This window comes from Pipistrellus kuhlii, unplaced genomic scaffold (assembly GCF_014108245.1).
Source record: "Pipistrellus kuhlii isolate mPipKuh1 unplaced genomic scaffold, mPipKuh1.p scaffold_m20_p_4, whole genome shotgun sequence".
Taxonomy (NCBI): domain Eukaryota; kingdom Metazoa; phylum Chordata; class Mammalia; order Chiroptera; family Vespertilionidae; genus Pipistrellus; species Pipistrellus kuhlii.
Genome location: NW_023425540.1, coordinates 60,836,981 through 60,860,364, shown reverse-complemented (window position 1 = coordinate 60,860,364; position 23,384 = coordinate 60,836,981). Strand labels below are relative to the sequence as shown.

The 23,384-nt window shown below is 38.4% G+C and overlaps 1 protein-coding gene across 1 annotated transcript in view; it reads right to left on the bottom strand.

Moving 5' to 3' along the window:
* The window catches only part of LVRN (laeverin), a 58,577-nt gene that overhangs the window by 22,209 nt on the left and 12,984 nt on the right, over window positions 1–23,384 (bottom strand). The window contains exons 2-13 of the mRNA XM_036410392.2: window positions 19,682–19,824; window positions 18,844–18,980; window positions 15,605–15,731; window positions 11,264–11,418; window positions 9,148–9,261; window positions 6,209–6,343; window positions 5,611–5,676; window positions 5,455–5,520; window positions 4,876–5,048; window positions 2,968–3,044; window positions 2,501–2,640; window positions 92–147 (exon numbers count right to left, since the gene is read on the bottom strand). Coding sequence (XP_036266285.1) covers window positions 92–147; window positions 2,501–2,640; window positions 2,968–3,044; window positions 4,876–5,048; window positions 5,455–5,520; window positions 5,611–5,676; window positions 6,209–6,343; window positions 9,148–9,261; window positions 11,264–11,418; window positions 15,605–15,731; window positions 18,844–18,980; window positions 19,682–19,824 — 1,389 coding nt within the window. The remainder of the gene's footprint in view (window positions 1–91; window positions 148–2,500; window positions 2,641–2,967; window positions 3,045–4,875; window positions 5,049–5,454; window positions 5,521–5,610; window positions 5,677–6,208; window positions 6,344–9,147; window positions 9,262–11,263; window positions 11,419–15,604; window positions 15,732–18,843; window positions 18,981–19,681; window positions 19,825–23,384) is intronic.

The window sequence follows — 23,384 nt, the reverse complement described above, 5'->3', positions numbered from 1 at the left end:
TATGCTAAAGAACCAATTTCATAGTGAGAAGTTCTTAACGATAAATTCTCAAGGTGAACTCTAAAACCATGTGAGAAGAAAAAATACTCACTGAGACAAGGAAAATGCATCATCAATCATCTGCATTCTGTGAACAACAGGAATAGCCTGCAAATTAAATCCCAATATGTATAGAAAAAGATGAGATTTTTTTTTAGTAAATGAAATAACTTGAAAAGAATAACATTTAAAGATCATTGCTAATTACAAAGTACTTTTATATGACTTTTTCATGTACAGAGAAATGATAAATATGAAGGGTAGTCCCCATAATTTATATATTATACATCTGTTTTTGATAAATAATCCCTTTGGACATGAATCATCAGGCTTAAATAAGGCAGAGAATTATGCCAAGATTCTCCCTGAAAACAGCATGTCAGAAAATAAAAACAGGAAGCCAAGTTTAAAAGACTTCTCCAAAACAGAAAGCATACATTAAATTGTATGACAATGTCCAAATTATTGTCAGAGGAATTTTTTGGCATGGGGGGGGGGGCTTAAATAACTCTTATTTAGCACTATTTTGGTAACACTGAGGTACTCTTTTAAATGATATCTCTCTTCTCAGGAATTTACTGCATTGACACAATACCACCAATAGGACCCGTTGAGTCACGGAAAGACAGGAGTCAATCTCCAGCCTAACTCCTGAGGCTCCTGTTTGAGCTCTTTGGCATGGCCAGGCCACAGGACTCTGTCTCAGCTGTAGCGTCCTAAGGATGCCCAACGCCTCCCACAGTATTCCTTCAACAGCTCCAGCCTTTTCATATATTTGGTACTAGAAAAGTTATCTTCAGCTACATCGGAGCAAACCAAGCTTAATTCTTTTCTTGGGAGTAGTCTCTTTTTCCTTCTGGTGATAATAACATATTTTCTAGATTAATATTAACAACTGAAATGTTTTTTTTTTTTATTTGCTCACCAATTATGTTGTAGGAATAATTAACCTCCGTCTTTAAATAAGTAAATCTGCAGTGGTTTCTAGATCATTGCTATAAGAACACGACCTAAAGCTTCCATAGCCAAGAGTGCCCTTAAAAATTAACAAGAATGTAGCTACTCAGAGATTTTAAAATGTCATCGTAAGTCATTTTTGTAGCTTTATACAAAAGCATAATAATTTTTAAAAGTTACTGAACGCGTTCTGAATGCCTGAATTGTGTCAGGCCTCTGTTAGACATAACACATGCCTCACTTTACGGGCAGTCCTCGGGTTACGTCGGACCCGACGTGCTTTGTTTTGTGGTTACGTCACCAACTCCCATTTATTTATAAAAAAAAAACAAAACACAAAAGTTCCATCATTTCAACGTACGTACATATGTGCTTTATGTTTTTTATTATTTATTTACCACAAGTAGAGGTCAGAAATTGCTATCTTTCTTCTAAATTTTTTTACTGTGTCACTTCATTACTGCTGTGTGTGCTCCAGGTGAGTGACGTAGGTGGGTTCCGACTTACGGCGAAATCACATGACATCGCGCCGTAGGAACGGATCTCCGACGTAAACCCATGACCTACTCTATTTAATCTTCGCAACAACCCTTTAAGGTTGGCCTATTACACCAATTATTATACAGATAAGAAAACTGAGGCATGATTGGCCATGTAAGAGGCCAAAGGCCACACACCTGGCAAACGATGAACATAAGCACAAATCTACCTGACCGAAAATCCCAAATCTGGACCCATGTTCTTTATATTGTCTTCTGGTGGAGAGGTTCCTGCATGTGTCTCAGAGAATTTCCAGAGTGAGACACCTAAGATTTCTTTTAGTTCAACACTCTAGTTTTACAAATGTCATCTCAATGAAGAGCCCAAGATTTCACAGCTGAGCCAATTCTATAGACTTGTAAGCCAGCATCTACCTCCACCAATGGAGATTTGGTTTAATTCAACCAATAAAAATCTTACTGATTATAGCTAGCCAATACTTTAATATTTACATATTATATAATGATTTATAATTATTTCACAATTTAAAGTGATTTTGGATTATTATTGATATTTGTGGATTAAATTCTCCCCTCTGAGGGAGAGGGAGAATAAAATTTCTACAAAAATTAACATTTTCTAGCATATACTGCATATCTATTATGGGCTTAGAAATTTGAAGTATATGTTTACCTAATCCTCATGATAAATAAGTAATATATAAAATTATTTCCATTTAAAATAAGAAGTGAAAGCAGAACATTTAAGTAACTTGCCTAACATCACAAAACTAATGGTTAATAGAAAAATGTATTCTTATTTTTACCTAGGAAGGTAAAATTGTTGTGGGAAAGTGAGATTAATGTTCAAAAATAAAAAACACTCAACCAAAATCTCCCCTTTCTAAGGATAAGTAATGATGGGAAGGTCTCTTCTCATTACACAGACATATGAAAGCTCAACTCTGAAAGGCTAGAGAGTGTAATACTAATGATACTTAACAAAGGTATAAAAATAATCTTACCTTATGATCATTTTCAAGCTGTTGAATTAATTTCTCCCAACCTAACTTATCATAGTTAACTCTGTAATATCCAGTCATATTCAAATTTAAAATCACCCAGTCATGATCAGAATTTGAAACTTGCATGTCAGGGAATAATTCTACAAAGAAATATATGAAATGTTTGACATGGTACATTTGAAAAATATTTCAATATATGTTTATACTATGTTCTCTTAATTCTAAACAATAAAGCCAATGAAACAAAAATTAAAGGAATTCTAATATATATATCTTACCATATATATTTTTTCACATTAATAGCTTTTGATTTGAAACTTTTCTTTAAATCTCTATGTTCAACAAGAATGATATCATAGTTTAGTTTTAAACAGGATAGCTTTTCAAAAGCTAAATATTTCAACTTTTTATCCTTTGCCTTTGTATTATATATATTCATGAAGATATTTTAAAAATTTGTTACTTACTGCTGCTTTTATCTAGCCAGACTAAAGATTGTGTAGCTCCATTTTTCATCCAAAGAATAGGTACAATCCATGTGTCACTTAGAAAAAAATATTTAAATTCAGTTAGTTTTTGCACATAAGAATGTAAGCACTGAGCCAATGTTAAATGAGATGATAAAATAACAGACAGAAATTGGTCATTCCCACTGGATATGTAGGACTTGACTTTTTATTATTCACTTGATTTTACAAGCCAGTTTTGCTTTAGCTGTTTGGTTAATCTCTCTTGTTGTATCTTATCGATTGACTTCTTATAACTTAAGGTAGCTTCTAGGACTATCTTGTATCTGAAACTTTAAAGGCCTACTTATAATAAATTATAGACACCTGGCCTGTTCAGAGGTTGTTCAAAAGCTGCAGACAGACCCAAATCCATCCTTGCCAAGAGAGGTAAAGAGTAATTTTAGAAGAAAAAATCTTGGCAAATATTTCAAAATACTTTTCTGCATCAAGCTTTCTTCCCATCTGAAAAATGTTCAACATGGTTCTAGCTGGTTTGGCTCAGTGGATAGAACAGTGGTCTGTGAACTGAAAGGTTCCGAGTTCAATTTCCATCAAGGGCACATGCTTGGGTTTCAGGCTCAATCCCCAACAGGAGGTAACTAATCAATGATTCTCTCATATCATTGATGTTTCCATCTCTTTCTCCTTCTCCTTTCCTCTCTGAAATTAATTTTTAAAAATGAAAAATGTTCAGCATGACTCAGTCAGATTATTCATAGTTCCTGAATGCTGACATTCTTTCTGTGTTGGTGGACATGACCTGAATAAAGTAGCTGACCTCAAGGAGGACATTAGTCATCTGAAGGGACATGCTATTTGGAATTTAGACAATATTTTTCAATCTTGCTTAAATACTTACAAGTGTGGGTTCTCAAAGGAATTAAACTGAGGGTTTCTGTTTTACCTGATGACTAAGGCATAACTCTTCTCAAAAGACACAGAGTATCACAGTGAGAAGAGATCTTTAGGTCTCTTGTTTTTTTTTTTAAACCCCTGGGGTTTTTAAAAAAGAGTAGGAGGACCTGAAAAATTTGGTAGTGGTATTTGAAAATTAATTACTCATTTGTGGCAATACTACAATTTTCAACTGTTTTTAAATTAAAAAAAAAACAGTTGAATACAAACAAATTAAGATATAGAAGGGACGGAAAGAGAGTGAAAGAAAGGGAAAAGAAAGTGATGAATATTATACTCATTATTTCATTTTTAAAACAATCTACTGGGATACCTGTTATTATGTTTACTTTATAGATAAGTCAATTAAACTCAGAGATTTTAAATAAGACTTACCTAGGATTTGAAGTTTGTTGGAATTCCTATTTGAACCCAGGTCTAACAGTATTGAAAGCCCATAATTCTAATGATATAGGTATGGGTACAAATACACATATACATGCATGTGTGGACATGCACAAAACTAGTCCTCAGATATAGTTACCATTCACTACTGTTTCTAGAGAAAAGAAGATGACCTTGCAACACAATATCCTTTTGTCTTAACTAGCATGAGGTCATCTATGGCCCTAGTGTATTGCCTGTCCCCCAGAATCCTGAGTAATTTGTTATTTCTGTCTGAAGGACAAAAAAGAAATACATAACACCCAAAGTTTTGGTCAATGTTGTTGAAGAGGGGCACTGCCTTAAAACCTTAAAAGCAGGTCGCTGGCCTGGCTCAGGACATCAGGGGCTCTCCCTCATTCTAGCACCTCAGGAACGTCCTACATGGAGTCCTAAGTCACCATCCCAGAGTCACTCTGTAAAATGGTGTAGCCAGCAGGGGTTATGCTTCCTCACCCGCAGGCTGGTTTCCATTTGATTAGAACTCAACCCCAAGGAAGGTAAAGACAGAGGAGCAAATCTACCTACTTGTGGGTGAGAAGAGTCTGATTTTTAACCTTTCCAAGATGAAATGGTTCCTGTTTCATGAGGCCAGTAGATACATTTAAGGTGATAACTGGAAAACCACTCTGGTAGGTCCAACTGTCCATTATACTTTTTACTGTTGCTGGCAAAACAATTTTACTCTGGTCATCTATGGCCTGTATTAAAAAAGTCATCAGAAAAGCAGATATTTATCTTCAAAATCTTTTGAGGTAGCAATCTCCTAAAAGAAACAGCATAGCTCTTCTATATAGTAATTACTAGTGGGTGATACGCAGGCCCAAATTCAGAACTCCCTTCAACTCTATACCTGAATGGCTCCTTAATTCATTCATTCATTCACTCACTTAACATACATTTTTAGTTCCAATATGTGCAGGCTCTGCTCTGGGCACTGGAAATACAGTGGTGGAGACTAAAGAATCAGCCCAACTTAAGGGAGTTTCACAAACAAGGTAAAACTGTTTTCCTGTGGCTCTGCCATAGAAGCACGGCCACCCCATCTTGCTGAACTCTATCATACAGAACAACTTGGCAAAAACAACTCAGGAATTAGGCCAATACCATTTGAAAATGCCTCCAGAGATCATCTTGCTTAGCATTTGAGAACGAAAATGACCTCAAATACGACTGTAAAAAAAGAAAAGTTAAGGTTAGCATAAATCACATCCCAAAGAATTTTATGTTTATTCCCTTCCAGGTAACATTTTGTAAACTCACCTTAAGGGCACTGATAAATAAATTCTCATTCAGGAAACTAGAAAGCATCCGGACCAAAGACGCTCCCTAAGATATAAGAAGTTGTCCATGATTTTTAACAAAACTCAATATCTAAATACTGACATATTACATTTCAACAAGTATTATGCTGGACTGTACTCCTGAATGCATAGTGCACTTTAGTTGAATGTTTCAGTTATTCTAAATTATTTTAATAAAATAGTAGACTGTCACTAATTAATAGGTACAAGATGAACTAATGCCCTACATATAAAGAGTTCAGGGTACACAAAATGTTTTAAATTATAATAACATATGGCAAAAATAAATTTGTACCAAATAGACGGGTTTACCTTAAAAGTAGCAAGGATCTAAGTCTATTCATAATGGTAGATGATATTGAATACCTAAGATGTGCTTGATTAATACTTACTCGATAATAATTCATTTAACCACATTTTCTGAAACATATCTACTGAATAAAATTAGGATTATTTGTATTAAAAGTTTTACAATAGCATATTAGCTTATGATCCTTGGAATCCATTTTATGCAAATTTCTGCAAGAGTTCAGAACAAGGGGAAATATATGACTGACCTTATTGTAAGTAAATATGTCAAAGAGCTCATTAATTTCTGTGAAATTTTCCACCTTCATGGATACAGCTCGAGGCACCATAGAGTGATCTTTTCTGAGAACATCATGTAAAACGTTAGAAAAAAATACTTCATTCTAAAAGGAAATGATTGAGCCACATTAAGTTCTGAGGTGTCACAGAAATACAAAATTCAATGTTCCCAAAATACTTTAAAAAACTGATGTTGAAGAAGGAGGAAAACAATAATTAAGAAGTGCTCTGTGAACTACAACATGCCAAATAAGCAAGGATTCCATCCTACCTAATAATAGACAAACATGTAAATCGACTATACCTCTGCTATGCCACCAGCCAATCAGAAGTGGTATGGAAATTAACTCAACAAAGATGACAGTTAATGTGCATACACAGGCACTGAGTGACTGGGGCAGGACACTTGTATCGTCACCATAGCGACGATACAGGCATTCTGCCCCGCCCCACCCCTGGTCTCTCAGGGCCTCTGGGCAGCGTGGGAAGGCAGGGCCAGAGCAGAAAGAGGTGGCTCCAGGACTGAAAGAGGCTGAGCCAGAATGGAAAGGCAGTGCCAGCAGCCAGGAAAAGGAAAGTTCATTCTAGCATGAATCTTCATGCATCAGGCTTCTAGAGAGTAATAAAATTCTAGGATACTTTCCTTCCCATTTGTTGTCTTTCTTTATTTCAATTCTTAAAAAATCAATTACAAGAGCTCCATATACATTTTTCCCAAGGAGATCACTGGAAGGTGGGGGGGGGGGGGGGGGGAGAAAATGGTATCTTTTGGTGGTTTTAATTGTCTATAATTTTATAGAGAATTATTAAAATATAATATTAATCTAATTAATAATAGCAAACCCTTAAGATTGATCAGTATCTCTTTCATGGACATTAATAAACCAAAAGCATGCCATATTTATAAATTCACAAGAATGCTGATATAATAATCTGTAATTGGAAATAAATCAACAGATTGGATATAACAGTTTATATGTAACTCATACGTTAGAAGAAGGCACTTGTTATATTTTAATAAGAAGTACAGAACTCATATGTACACATAGAATAGAACTCTATACTGGTAAAAGACTAAATCTCTCTGACCCATGGCAAGGGCCATTTCCTTCTGAAGAAAAGCTGAAAGGATAACCGAAGTATAGCCAAGAGATGCATGGGATGGACAAGCCAAAGAAGAAACAGTGGAGAAGCTGCAGGAATAGCATACCCTGGAGAGCCCCTGATAATCCACATGAAGCCTCTTTTGGGGGTCCCCATATTGACTCTCTCACCCATGGACAATGTCAGAAACTTTCAAATTCTGTCCCACTTCCATTAGCCTATGTTCCAATCATCATCCTATTAGCACAGTATTTTTAGATTCATGAACAGCATTGATTAGGCTTTTATCAAACTCTGAGAAAGCCTGTTATTTAGGGCAAAGCATGCCAGTAATGACAATCTTCAACGTCAATAAAGGTCACCTGGGGATTTTGTCAAACTCATATTCTAATTCAGTTGTTCTGGGGTGGGGCCTGTACTTTAACCAGATGACCTGACATTGCTAATATGAGAATCACACTTTTAGTCACAAAAATTTAGGGGAGACATCTACATAAGTCTCTTCTTATTCATTAAGTATAGGTTTCATTAATTTAACACTCAAGAGTTCTGCGTCTACATATGGTTCTCTGATTTTCCTTCTCAACTTTAATCTAATTATTAAAAGTCCATGATCTCTCAAAGATCATTGAAATAAAGCCTTAAGCTTAAACATTTTTTAAAGCTTATGCTAATTTTCTCAAGTGCCAGGATCTGATGCTCTTCTAGCAAGGATTGTAATCACTCCACTGCACAGTAATTGAGAAATGTAGACTCAGAAAAGAGAAATTAAGAACCAATGATGAAAAAGTAACTAAATGATACAAATAGAGGCTAATTTTACTATCTAAACTTCAAAAAAAACACCAGTACTATGTTTTCATCAAATTTCCCAGATATGACAATACTTTAACCACTTTATTGCATTAAGAGGTACTGATTGATGTTAATATATTCTATTCAGTTAAGAACCAGGAGCCCTTGAGGGATGTCCAGCTCCCAGTTTAGGCCTGTGGGATTGGGCCTACACTGGCAGTTGGACATCCCTCTCGCAATTGGAGACCTCTGGCTCCTAACTGCTGCTCCTTAGTGCTGCCACGGAGGTGGGAGCGGCTCCTGCCACTGCTGCTGTGCTTGCCAGCCATGAGCCTGGCTTCTAGATGGGCAGCGCTCCCCCTGTGGGAGCACACTGACCTCCAAGGGGCAGCTCCTGCATTGAACATCACTGGTGATCAGAGCTCATCATAGCGACCGGACATTCTGGTTGTCCTACCATAAGAGTTGCTTAGGCTTTTATTATATAGATTATATATTATATTTACTATATGCTATGTGAAATTATATGTACTATTTTAAATATATAATATGGCATATTACTTATCATTAAATTTATAGACCGCTGATTATAACTGCTTTAAAATTATACACATAGACCTTAGGTAGGAATAAGTGAAAATAACCTAAAATCAAATAATAAGAAAAGATTGTACACATATACCTTATAAGGTTATATAATAACACGTTAGGCAACCGTTAAAAGTCTTGTTTTCAAAAATAATTAATGATTTGTGGAAATGCTTTTGCTATCATTTGAAGTTAAAAAAAGGCATTACACATTTCTGTGTAATTCCCACTTTTATGAATATTTACAATAAATAAGCATAGAAAAAGAAAACACATTAAAAAGATAACACTGATCATTTCTGGTATTATAGATAATGTAACATTACTTGAATTTTTTATTCTTTACACATTTTCAACAATAACTATGCATTACTTTCATAAGTAGAAAAAATATATAAATAAATTTGACAGACATACTTACTCCTGGGAGTTTAGGATTGAAATAATTAATTACTTCAAACTCAAAGTGAGTCGCGAAACCTTCATTGAGCCAGATATTGTTCCACCAACTCATGGTAACCAAGTTTCCAAACCACTTTTGAAGATGGAAAAGAAAAGAGTTGTCTTTTAATTTAGGTAATATTTCTTGAAATTGCATGTTAAGTAAATGTAGAATCAAAGACAAACTTTATTTGCTATCAATAAAACAGGATTTTAAAAAAACACATTGTTTTAACATGAAAAATATTAGTCATGCATTCATTTCCCTGAAATAATTATTTCACATTCAAAGTTTGAAAGCAATTTTTTTAAACTGTGGTATTCAAAAATAATGAAAACCAGAGTAGCATTTCTTAAATTGTCCACTTTGCCCATAAATTAAATAAAGCAGAAGTTCTAAATGATCACTTAATATCTACTAATTACAGCATCTTATACAGCAGGATTCAGCTGTAAGCAGGTATGTTTTAAAAATACGATCTGATCTGTGCCCTGTACAAATCACTCAAGTAATCATGTTCTGCAAAATGGTACCACTACAATTATTTTCTATTAGAGCTTAAGCATCAGAGAGGTGGTAGAAAGTGTCAAAGAGATGATGAATAGAATCAGGAAAGAAAAACACAATAATTTCCAAAACCAACAAATCCACACCCTAGTATTTAACCAAATTTTTAGAACAGCTGTGATGTGCTAAGAGTTAGCCTGTATTTCAAAACAATGTGTCACTTAGGATATAATAAAAAATGACACTTTGGGTGACTAATCAAAACTTGTGGAAGTGTGTGTTGAATGTGTAACAGGGTGTTTGTTATTCAATCCCAGTAAATCGCTTTCCCAACATTTCTTAGGGAACCATATAACAAAATAATTTCATAGTTCAGTTATTTCTTTCTTTAATTGGCTTCTATTAATGGAGCCAAGGTCAAAAGACACATATGAAAATTTCCATCAAACCAAATTTCCATTAAACTAAGCTTCTCCAACCACAACACGAAAGTATATAATTCTAATGAAATGAACTTTGTCTACACCATTTTTGGGATGCAGCTCGAGGATTAATTATCACTCATCTCACTGACATTAATATATTGTATATATCCCTTTAACCTCTCTCCTTCCCCTCCACCCCCAAAAAAAGAGTGACAATCTACTGATGAAATGTGGATATCTTTCCGTGACTTTTCATGACGTACCTTATTTTGAGATGGCATGAAAACAAATAATCATAGCTCTGCTTTGCTTATTTTTCCTGAAAGGAACTTTTTGGAGCAAGTTAGACCTTGGATGTAAATACCTAACCCTCCAAAGGACTGTAAGGTCTCATCACTGTGATTCATCAATAACTGTTCAGATCTACCTAGGATCTGATTATATAGAGCCTCCCTTGTTTTTCTCACTATATATATCTATATATTTTAGAGAGGGCAGAATGGAGAGGAGAAGGAGAGAGGACTGAGCCCATGACCCGGACATGTACCCCTACTGGGGATCAAACCTGCAACCTCTAGCTGCATGAGAAGACATTCAACCAACTGAACCACACTGGCCATGGCTCCTGTTTTATTTTTTAAATATTTTCTTTTCCATGCCCTAGCCGGTTTGGCTCAGTGGATAGAGCCTGAGGACTGGAGGGTCCCAGGTTCAATTCTGGTCAAGGGCATGTACCTTGGTTGCGGGCACATCCCCAGTGGGGAGTGTGCAGGAGGCAGCTGATCAATGTTTCTCTCTCATCAATGTTTCTAACTCTCTCTCCATCTCCCTTCCTCTCTGTAAAAAATCAATAAAAAAAAATTTTTTTTAATTTTCTTTTTCAGAGAGTGGAGAAGGAAAAGGGAGAGAGAAACATCTATGTAAGAGTGAGACATCAATTGATTGCCTTCTGCATGCCCACTACCAGGGATAGGCTGCAACCCAACCAACTGACCTATAGTGGCCAGGGCTTTCATTCTCCCATTTTTTGAATAAATTTTTAAAAATTTGGTGTATGGCAAATGTTGCTGTTTTTCTTTTATACTTTTTTTTTTGTGCTAATTTTGGTAGAGCAGCTGGAAAACACCTTCATGTGGAATAAGAGAAAACATTTTACCACGTGCCTGATGCCCGATCTCGTGCGAGACAATTTGGGAAATCACCGTCTTTTGTTCTGTCAGTTCATCATCTGGTTTCAGCAATAATAATGACTCATCAAATATAATTAGTCCCCAATTTTCCATTGCACGGCTGTCAAAAGTAGGTAAGGCAATAATATCTAAATGGAATTCAATGGAGGAAACAATAGAATCATCTCTTTCAAAAAATTTGAGATTTCCAGTTATAAATATCTCAAAGTTAAATCATATAAGTACTGAAAAAATACAAGTAAATATGTATAATCTGAGAGTAGACTTTAAAGACAAAAATCAAAGACAGAAGCCAGAAAACAAATTGTTTTGATTATATAAACACCAAATACAGTAGGTCCTCAGGTTACGTCAGAGATCTGTTTCTATGGCATGACGTAACACAATTTTTGCTGTAAGTCAGAACCCCACCTACATAAGCATTATGTCACTCACATGAAGCACACACATAGCAGTAATGAAGTAAAACAGTAAAAAAAAAAAAAATTAAAAGAAAGATAACAATCCCTGACCTTTACTTGTGGTAAATAAATAATAAAAAACATAAAGCACATATGTACCGGTACATACGTCAAAATGACAAAAAAAAAATTGTTTAATAAACTAGTGGCTTGGTGCATGAAATTCGTGCACATTAAGAGAGAATTAGCTAGAGGAAATATTTTAATATTGCTGTTTACTCTTTCTCTATAATAGAAGTGTCAGAATGAAAGAAAATTAGTAAAATGTATATGAAAATCTTCCTCCTGTCAGAGTCTGGGGCGTGCCATGGGATCCAGAGTTAAGTCCCTGCCTACCCGTGGTGCCTTAAAATCACTAGCAACCCAGATCCAGCTGGCTCCACCCACATTGGGTGAGATCCAGACCCGACCAGCCCCACCCTTGTCAAGCCCTGCTGGGCAGGGAGTGCAGCCTCAGGTCCCCTGGCCCAGTGCCCGGTGGGCAATGTGGCCTGAGGTCCCTCAGCCCAGGGCAGGAGGAGCAGCCTGAGGTTCCCCAGCCTGGCACTGGGGCAGAGGGCACAGCTTCAGGTCCCCTGCCATGGCCCGATTGCTCATTATGCAACTCTGCCTCCACTGTGGGTGCAGCCATCTTGTGTTATGGAAAACCACCCACCCCCTCCACTGTGGGCGCCGTCATATTTTTGATGTTGTGATGGTCAATTTGCATATTTCCCTTTATTAGATAGGATGGGAGATGGCGACATAACCACAAAGCTATGTACATCGAGTTTGACATAACCCAAGGACTGCCTGTACTTTTAATGAAGGACTTGTATCCAAAATATACAAAGATCTCTTTAAAAGTCAACAATAAGCAAATAAACAACTTTATAAATTTGACCAAAGATCATAACAGACATGTCACTAAGAATATATACAAATGAAATATAACCATATGAAAGGAAGCTCAACATCATATGTCACTAGGAAATTTCAAATTAAAACAATAATAAAACAAAAACAATGAGATACCACTACACACCCATTAGGATGACTAAAATCCAAAACACAACACCAAATGCTGGAGAAGATTTGGAACAACAGAAACTGTCATTATTGCTGGTGGGGATGAAAAATGGTAAAGCCACTTTGGAAGAAAGTTTGGTGATTTCTGATAAAGCTAAACATAGGCTGACCATACAGTCTAGCCACTGAGCTTCTAGGTATTTACTCTAAAGAGTAAAATACCTAAGTTTATGCCCATACAAAAACTTGCAGACATGTTTATTGCCTCTTTATTCGTAATTGCCCCAAATGGGAAGCAACCAAGATGTCCTTCAAAGGCCAAAGGATAAACAAACTGTTGGACATCCATACAATAGTATATTATCTTATCTAATAAAAGAGTAATATGCAAATTGACCATCACTCCAAGACCCAAGATGGCCGCTCCCATGTGGACAAAGATGGCTGCCTCCAAGTGGACGCAAGATGGCCACCATAAGATGGCCTACAGGGGAGGACAGTTGTGGGCAATCAGGCAAGCAGGGAGGGCATTTAGGGGTGACCGGGCCAGCAGAGGAGGGCAGTTGGAGGAGACCAGGCCAGCAGAGGAGGGCAGTTGGGGGTGATCAGGCTGGCCAGGGAGAGCAGTTAGAAGCAATCAGGCCGGCCAGGGAGCAGTTAGGCATCGATCAGGCTGGCAGGGGAGTGGTTAGGGGGTGATCAGGCTGGCAGGCAGAAGTGGTTAGGGGCAATCAGGCAGAGGCAGGCAAGTGTTTGGGAGCCAGCAGTTCTGGATTGTGAGAGAGATGTCCCAAATTGGAGAGGGTGCAGGCTTGGCTGAGACCACCCCCCCCCCCAACATGAATTTCGTGCACCAGGCCTCTAGTTCAGTTATAAAAAGAAATGATCTATCAAGCTATGAAAATTCATGGAGAACTGTAAATGTATTTCACTAATTAAGGAAGCCAGTCTAAAAAACCTACACATGGTATAATTCCAACTATATATCATTACAGAAAAGGTAAAACTATAGATAATAAAAAGATCAGTGGTTTTCAGGAACTTGGGGGGAGGAGGCAGGATGAATAGGTGGAGCACAATAGATTTTTATGGTAGAAAAACTATTCAGTATGATACTAAAATGGTGTTTACATACGTTATACATTTCTCAAAACTCATAGAACTGTGCAGCACAAAGTGAACTCTAATGTAAACTGTGGACTTTAGTTAATAATAATGTATCAATGTTGCTTCATCAATTATAATAAATGTATCACACTAATGCAAGATATTAATAGCAGAAACTGGGGCAGAGTGGAGAAGAGGAAGAAGAGGTATATGGGAACTCTCTAAAAAATAAAGTCTATCTAAAATTAAACATTTAGTTCGCTAAAAGATACCATAAACAAATTTGAAAGGCAAGCTGGGAAAAGTATATATCACAACTAGACATTACTTTTTTAGTAAAAAATTCTGACAAATAAAAAAATATGAATAATTCACTAAAGAAATAATTCAAACAGCCAATAATCTTATTTAAAATGTTCAACTTCTTTACTTATCAAAAACAGAAGCAAACAGAAAGACAGAGATCCAGACTGACAGGCACTGGGACATACCCAAATGTCGGCCATGGTTACATCTGTGTGGTTGCACTGCAGGAGATTTTTCTTCTTTTTTATGTGTGGGTGCTTTTCCCTATTTTCCCAAATTTTCTACAGTGTTATCATTTATTAGTTTTGTAACTAGAACAATAAAAGATTTTTTTAATTTTTTCTTTTACTACTACTAGAAATCTCATTCATACAATCCATGCTACATCTGTCCAGTGAATGTTCTATGCTGTGCTAAATTCAATAATTTAAGGTGGCCTTACACAAGGTTGAATTGGACAGTGTGTAGGAGAGTGTGTACCCAAGTCACTTCATAGCCTCCACAGATAATGCTCTATTATCTTGGATCAAACTTAGTTGCCTTAGCCTTAAGTGTCCCATTCTTCTAACCTTCCCTTTCCTTCACCCACTCCCATCCCACCTGCCAATGCATGACAAAGGAACAAAATACGTCTACATGATACCCTCACTCTAGAGAGGGAAAAAAACAGACATTGAACAACTTTCTAAGCTGAGTGGCTCTCTAAGGTCATACTGTATAGATCTATGAGAAATAAAATGTTTACATATTTCCTCAAGAATCATATTATATTCACACATGATTCCAATTTTATATAGCAACAATTCACAGATGGGACTCTTAAATCCTAATTCAATGACTCAAAACTAAAGAATATGTTTTTAAACCAACAAAACCTTACTAAAGGGAACGGGAGTGACTCACGCAGGCCTGCTAAAAGAACCCAGAGCATTGCATTGCACACTTGCATTATGAGAGAAAAGTACAGCATGCAAGAGAGGAGGCAAGGTCTGGAGCAGGCGTCTTCAAACTATGGCCCGCGGGCCACATGCGGCCCGCAGAGGAGTCTGATCCGGCCCGCCAGGTTTTTTGGGCAGTGAGCGCTGCCGAGGTGTTACAGTAGGAATTAGTAGTTCATATAGTCCGGCCCTCCAGCTCTCTGAGGGACCGTGATCTGGCCCCCACTTTAAAAAGTTTGAGGACGCCTGGTCTGGAGGATGTGAGGTTGCTAGCGAGGGATCCAAAGCCTGAGAGCTCCATGCAAACCTGCAGAGCACAGGGCACCACAGGGAGAAAGAGCAGACAGGCCTCCATGTTTTTCAGAGGGGATGGAACTCACCCCAAAACAGCAGCTAAATGGTGACAGTGGGTCCTTGGAAGCTCACCTGGATACGACCTCATCCCAGAGCCCCATAAAAGAAAAACAACTGCATTGGAAGGGCAGAAGACTCACCTGTTTTTGGAAGAGGGTAACTAATATTAAATAAATCTTCCAGAAAAGAGAAGATGGGGCCTGAGATGTTCAAAGCAAAGTCTGCATTTCCATTGGCAATGGCGTCTTTCCGGGCCCAGATGCGTATCTAAATAAAAACAATTGAGCAGTGATTAGAAAAAGTGGCTTTGGAAAGTGGCAGCCTGCTTGCTCCAATTCCCTGATACTCTAGACTAGAGCCAAACTCTCACTGTTTCACAAGAAGCTACATAACAAAACACTTAGATGCATATGCATGCTGAGAAAGGCCCAAAAGGCTCTTCTCTCAGTTGTGAACAGTGGCTCCCCCCAAAAGTCTGTTATTTCAGTCTATTGCAATAACATGTATAACCATATTGTAACCCCAAAACAATCTGTGCCAACCCCCACGGAAAATGTAGCTTCTCTGTCAGAGAGTAAATGGGCACTGTGGGCCCTTATTTCCTGGTTCTAGACATATTTCCAATGTTCCAAAAAAAGAATTGTGTAGTCAGTGAGGGTTACACAATAAACAAATTTGAGTCGTGCCAATTGAAAATGGTTTGTTAATGAAAACAGTAATAGTCCCATCTTACTGTCAAAACTTAGAATACGGTTAATTTCCCTGATTTTAAAGCGTTTGTCAAAAGTTTTATGGCTTTATAGTTGTTGGAGCAAGTAAATGATATTCTCTGTTTATATGTATAGTCGGTAAAAAGAAATCCCTGGCATGTTTTACTAGTTTAATGTAACCACGTGGTTTGGGCACTTGGAATTTATTTGCATAATTTTGGTGACTACAGTAATTTGCTGTTGTTTTAACATTCATTATTATTTTAACACAAAATTATTTTATACCCCAAAACAATGCCATCTAAGCACTTTTTAATGGAGTTGCTAGTGTTAATATTGAAGAACATGTATGAAACTCAATAACCCTGAAATGAAAAGCAGAGGGAGAAAGGGAATTAAAATAATTGTCCTGGTGTGAGTACAGTTAATTTGAGAAAGATCTTTCTGCAGAACATTAGGGAAAATGTTAAGGAAATGAAAAACAGCACAACAATATTTGCAAATTTCAGCACGTTAAGAACACATTCACCTTACTTTGCTTTAATTGCTGCTAGAAAAATGTGTCTTGAAGCACGTAAATTTTGAATTATGTGAGATCTTCAGGAATGCTCCCCCTGAACAGAATGTAACCACATGCTTGTGAAGCCTACTAAAACTGATCCCCTGACTCCTTCCAGCCTTCCCCTTGCTTCAGAGGTCTCATTATCCTCAGGAAAAGGGGCCCTGGACTGAGCCCTACTTCCACAATAAACTTATCCTCCCCAACGCTAATTCTAATTTTTGCATCAACAGAAAGACTACTAAACCAAAGCCCACACTACTGAGTGGAAAGAACAACCTCCTCTCCCCACATTCAAGATAATGAATGGATTTTAATCCATTTAATTATTTGGAAAATAATGGCAATAACAATTAAAGTCTCTATGTTAATTTTTTTGTTTAGAGAGCTCCTCCCATAAACTACCTTTCTGTAAGCCAAGAGGCAGGCAAATAATGGAGATTTCTAGTTGGGTGCGATGGGTGAGTGGCCCCAGTGGAGCAGCAAGGAGCACTTGAAGACATAGCCACAAAGTTCCTTCAAAACCACGGCTAGTCCACCAGTGTGTTCTTGTGGCCCTCCTGATACACAGCCAACCTCAGCATCTAAGAGAGATGAACGTCTTTGCACATATCCATGTGTGCTAAATTTTACTTAATATGTTATTTCCAACCTTAATTCTGTGTTTCCTGTGTTTATCCTCATGCCACACATTAACCCCATTTTAAATTTCTCTACGTTTTCTCCTACTTGATGAGTAATTTTTATACAATCTTGGTGTCATAAGAGTACATTCTAGTTCTCCTGTAGAGCATACAGGACTCCCTCATAATAGCACTTAGCCTGAGCCAAATGGAACATTCCACTGATAAGCTCATCCCAAATTTCAACTTTCTGGCTTACAACGTTACTGTCTTAGGCATGTTCCATTTCCTCTTTGCTTCTACGGCAGCTGGCTTTCTTTTCAGGGGGGACCGTTCACTAAGAAACAGATTTGATACTTTTCTGAGAATTTTTCCCTGTGCAGTAGCAGTGAGAGCAACAAGCCACTTGAGATGTGGATGCTGACAGAGCGCCTTGGGTCAGTGTGCTCTGGGGCCCACTCCTTCATGTTAGACACAAAGCGTGCGCTTTCAGATCGTGCCTGAGTATATTGATGAATATAGATGTCATGAAGGCCTGGCGTGGCCAGTGTTACATCTGTGAACATCAAGGATTTACCAGAGATTATTCAACCCGGAAAATCAGGCTGGAGACAAGAGCGGAGGGAGGTAACGAGCCGCTGTTTGCATCCAGCACAGTATTTCCAATTCATCATTAGTTAGGAGTGTAGGAGGAGTAACTATGAATGATTCTCTCCCTCTGATTGCTTGGCTCATTGACAGCTTCCTTGTAGGAGACAAAGTACGAACCCAAGAGAGAGCCTCCGCCAGCTGTAGGGCCGAATCTCCCTCAGCCCAATGAAGTCAGACTGACCAGAAAGAACCAGGACTACAGCAGTGGCCTTCCTTGCCTCCACCCTTTAGCATAGAGAGTGAACCAGTTTATAAAGTACTGGATACTTTCCGAAAGGATTATTACGTCATGAGGATATAATTGGGAGAAAACTAGGTATTTCAGGACAAAGAACCTATTTTATACAAATCTGGGGAAGTGTTAGGAGCCTCAGAGCCAAGGAAGCCAGCAGCCCTGCTTCTCAGCAGGGATGGTACTTCACCTGCACACTCCACCCCCGCCCCAGCACTGTTCCCAGCTGGTCATGCTCTGAACATCACCCAGCTTCAAGGCTAAGCTACAGGGAGGTAAGCACCCTGAGCTTCAAGGCGCTGGTACATCAGTTCTCCCTCTTCTCCCTTGTCCTCTGAAAGGCAGCGACAGCCTGGGAAGAGGGAGCTCGGGTGGACTTTGTGTGTGGCCTTCCATGGAAACCCCTCCACAGAGCTAAGAGTGAGGGTTATGTTTCATTCCTCAAAGCCACACTAAGTACTTTTATAGGACTTGGGAAAAGTTGGAGTGACTAGCAGGAGGGGAAGATGGGATGTGTAGCCAGGCTCCCGGATGCAGAAAGAGCGGGTGAACACTCGGCAGCCAGTACAAAGATACCCTTACCGGGACACGCTTCCTTACTCACCTCCTTGCCCCTCTCAGTTCTGCTGACATGGCCATAGTCGCATATAACAAAGGTAGCTAAATAAGTTGGCATGCGGGGTGTGGTGTGAAAGGTGGTAACTGTCCATTTGCTTCCATTCACGTCTTTTTCAGACTGACCTGGAGAAATTAATTTTAGTCCAAAATCACCATAAACCTAAGTAACAATACCTACCTTTAAGTTAATTTGTGAACTTGACTGTCACTTTGCTACTTCTTCCCAACTCTGTCCCACAGTCTAGCAGTTTGGATCTCTCTAACCCTAACTTATCAAAACCACATTGGGAAGATCTAAGGACAGCATCTTAGTCCTGAATTCGTATGTTGAGTAACTGGTCTTGACTGAGGGCCACATCCATGAGCACTCTAAGTTAGGCCCCATGTACAGACTAGACATTGGGTAATGAGCACACAATGCAATAAACAGATGATGTATTATAAAACTGTATACCTGAAACTTAAATGTTATTAACCAATGTTACCCCAATAAATTTAATTAAAAAAAAAAAACCACACAGGATTTATTATCTCCAAAATGTGGGTGCCACCACATACCCCATGTGACTGGTCTCCCTAACTATAATACACTATAAGCATGAAAAGCTATTGATTTAAAAGCTATTACAGAGTTAAATAGATATAAGTATATATATATATATATATATATATATATATATATATATATGTATATATGTATATATATATGTGTGTGTGTGTGTGTGTGTGTGTGTGTATGTGTGTGTGTGTACATATGTATATATAGATAGATAGAGAGAGAGAGAGAGAGAGAGAGAGAGAGAGAGAGAGGAAACATTACTTACCTAGCTTTGGCATGTTGGAGAGAGCCACATAACTCGGATGATGAATAATTGTAATATTAAAAGTTGCTTTCAGAGCTGGTTCATCGAAACAAGGGAAAACATTCCTGGCAAATGTTGGTTCCATCTGAGATGCTATCAGGGCTCTAAAATACATTTTGGGGGAAATCTATTTATTTTTATCTCAAACCAGTGGGAGAAAAAACTAAGGTATTATGGCTTATAATTATATATAAGAAGGAGTTAGAATGTTTTCCCGTCATTTGCCTTGCTGTCCTCCCCAAAACACACACACTGCAATTCTCACAAGAACAAAATACAAAAGAACTATTTAATTTTCAACCACAAAATAATATTTACTTCATTACATCATATGTCCTTAAAACCTTTTACAAACAAAATCGGAACAAAAATAACAAATATGCAATGCCAGTCTTTTGAAAACCAAGTACTTTTTAAAATCGGATTATTGCTTTGAGAATGGTCTATTGCATTTATCTTCCATTGAAATGCAAATCAGCTGAAGCATGTCTATATTTTTATCTTTTGCTCACATGTTCCTTCTTCTTCCTGGCTGAAAACATACAAAATGTTTTACTTTGAACATTCTTGAGGGGTAAACAATGTAAGTAAATGCTTAAACTAAACAACCTGCATTTTACTTTTTGAATTATCCTATATCTGGATAATTCAAATCCTTTACTGCTCCTTCCTCCAATCCCCATGGAAAACTACCAAAAAGTGACATTATCTCACTGTGCATTAGTGATTTATAGGGAAAAAGTTAGGAACAAGAGAATCCTGAGAAAATAAGGTTCACCCTTGTAAAAACTGCCTGAGTCTAATAAGTGGGTCTTAGCAAATAACCTTTTCCTCAGATAAATCTGAAGTCTCATTGTCCCATTTTCCCAGACTCCTGACCTGGCAATCTCTCTACATATATAAAAGGTTAAGTGACCATCCAACTGTCCAACCATCCAACTGATTGGTACTTATGATGCACATTAACCACCAGGGCAGACACTCAACACAGGAGCTGCTGCGCTGCGGTGACTTGGCAGCAGTGGTTCTCAGGTAATGCACCCCAAAACCAGAGAGGAGGGAGCCCCATTTCACCGAGGGCCCATGCAATTCCACATTAGGCTGTGGGTTATGTTGTTGCTGGGGTACTGTTGGCTCTGAGTCTGATTTACTATTAAAATAATTTTAATTTTATGGTACTATATTATATATACTATTTTGACATGTAATTTTTGCAGTAAGGTAATTACCACATGAATCTTTCTTTTAATTAATTTCCTTTCAATATGCACAAATCCGTGCACCGGGACACTAGTTTTTAGATAACAACTGTGGATACTATATTCCTTTTCTCTCCTTAGGTCCTGAGACCAGCTGTCTCTGGCATTTACTCTTGCTTCAGCCCCCATTCTTAGGTAAATGAGACATGAATTAAACAAAGGTATCTTGAGAGAGCATGGCCTATCCGTCACCTCTGAGGATTCCTCCTGTATTAGTAAGGCCCCTGCTCACATAGAAATTTACACAGCTTTAGGAAGGACACACAAAAAAAGTTGGCATGTTCAAAAGCTTCTCACAGTCAACTAATTTGATGTGTTCATTACCTCACTGGGACAAAATACAATTTTTAAATATATATATATATATATATATATATATATATATATATATATATATATTTGATTTTTTTTACATAGAGGAAGGGAGAGGGATAGAGAGTTGGAAACATGGATGAGAGAGAAACATTGATCAGCTGCCTCCTGCACATCCCCCACTGGGGATGTGCCCACAACCAAGGTACATGCCCTTGATTGGAATCAAACCTGGGACCCATCAGTCCACAGGCCAATGCACTATCCACTGAGCCAAACCAGTTAGGGCCAAAAACCAATTTTTAACAAGCCTATTTTGCCCCCCCACTTTATTATTCTCTTGCTAGCATGGAATGGAATTAGGCCTATGGGCTCTGACACTAGCAACTGCAGCTACAAGACTATGCTCCATCTACTATCCAACTGAGCAGTCCTGAACAAGTCCCATGTTCTTGTTGAGCCTCAGTTTCCCCATCTAAAAAAATGACAAAACCACCTTTCTTCTATTGTTGTTTGAGCTTTCATAGTATTAGTAACTAAATTTACCAACAAATGATCTTTGAATTATTCTATATTCTTTCCAATCTCATAGATTGTTCTGGCTATAAAGGAACTACAGAAGAATTTAAGGAGGAATAAGTTGTAGGGTAGTGGTGGAGGGCTGGAAATCACTAATTACAAATGTACTTTAAAAGGTTCCAGAGGGTACAGTTGACCACAAGCTGAATATGAACCATGTCTGTCTCCAATAAAATTTAAAGTACCAGAAGTTAAGGGTCAAGTATTTTTTCTTCTGTATCATTTACAGTACTTGGCAAAATGGTGGGTTCATGTCAATTGAATAAATATTTTCTCAGCTTTGTAGATGCTATAATATAAAGGCAGCTTGATATCCTATCTAATAAAAGAGTAATATGCAAATTAACTATCACTCCACTACACACACGTCATGCCCACAAGCCACACCCACAAGCCAATCAGGAGAAAATAAGGTTGCAAATTAACCAAACCAAGATGGCTGTGGCCATGGAGTGGAGCACTGGGTTTCCCCAGCGATGGAGGAAACCAAGCTTTCTGCACACCCTGGCCAGCCCAGGTCTCCACTCAATGCTACAAAGTTTCAATGATAGAAGATAAATAAATCCCAACAAAAATGGCAGTAGCCATGCAGCTGGAGAGAGCAGAAGGCTAGGGTTGCCCCTGGTGATGGAGGAAGCCAAGCTTCTGCATCCCTGGCCTGCTTTGGCCTCCGTTGCAGTCTACAAAGCTTCAATTGTAGAAGATAAATAAATCCCAGATACCAGGGCCTCTGCTTGGTCACTGGGGGGCATGGCCAGCCTGCAAACCATCACAGGCCCCTGGCTCAGGCTTTCCCACACCCCACCCTGATCACCCTGATCCAGGACACCCTTCAGGGCAAATCAGCTGGCCCTCACCCGTGCACCAGGCCTCTATCCTATCTAATAAAAGAGTAATATGCAGATTGACCATCACTCCAACACATAAGATGGCTACCCCATGTGGTCAAAGATCCTGCCCCCATGTGAACACAAGATGGCCACCACAAGATGTCCAGCAGGGGAGGGAAGTTGGGAGGGACCAGGCCTGCAGGGGAGGGCAGTTGGGAGGGACCAGGCCTGCAAGGGAGGCCAGTTGGAGGTGATCAAGCTTAAAGGGGAGAGCAGTTAAGGGTGATCAGACCAGCAGAAGAGGGAAGTTATGGGCAAACAGGCTGGCAGGGGAATGGTTAGGGGGTTATCAGGCTGGCAGGCAGAAGTGGTTAGGGGCAATCAGGAAGGCAGGCAGGTGAGCAGTTGGGAGCCAGGAGTCCTGGATTATGAGAGGGATGTCCACTGGACATCAAATTTCCTTTATTATCGGGCCTAAATGGGCAGTTGGAGATCCCTAGAGGGATCCCAGATTAGAGAGAGTGCAGGCTGGGCTGAGAGACACCTCCCCCTTGCACAAATTTTGTGCACTGTGCCTCTAGTTAGTATATAAATACTACAAAGTAGTTTTGCAGCTTTTACTACACTGGCATTTATTTTATAGCATTGGTTACTATCTTTAAAAGGGATGGGATAAAGTAAGGA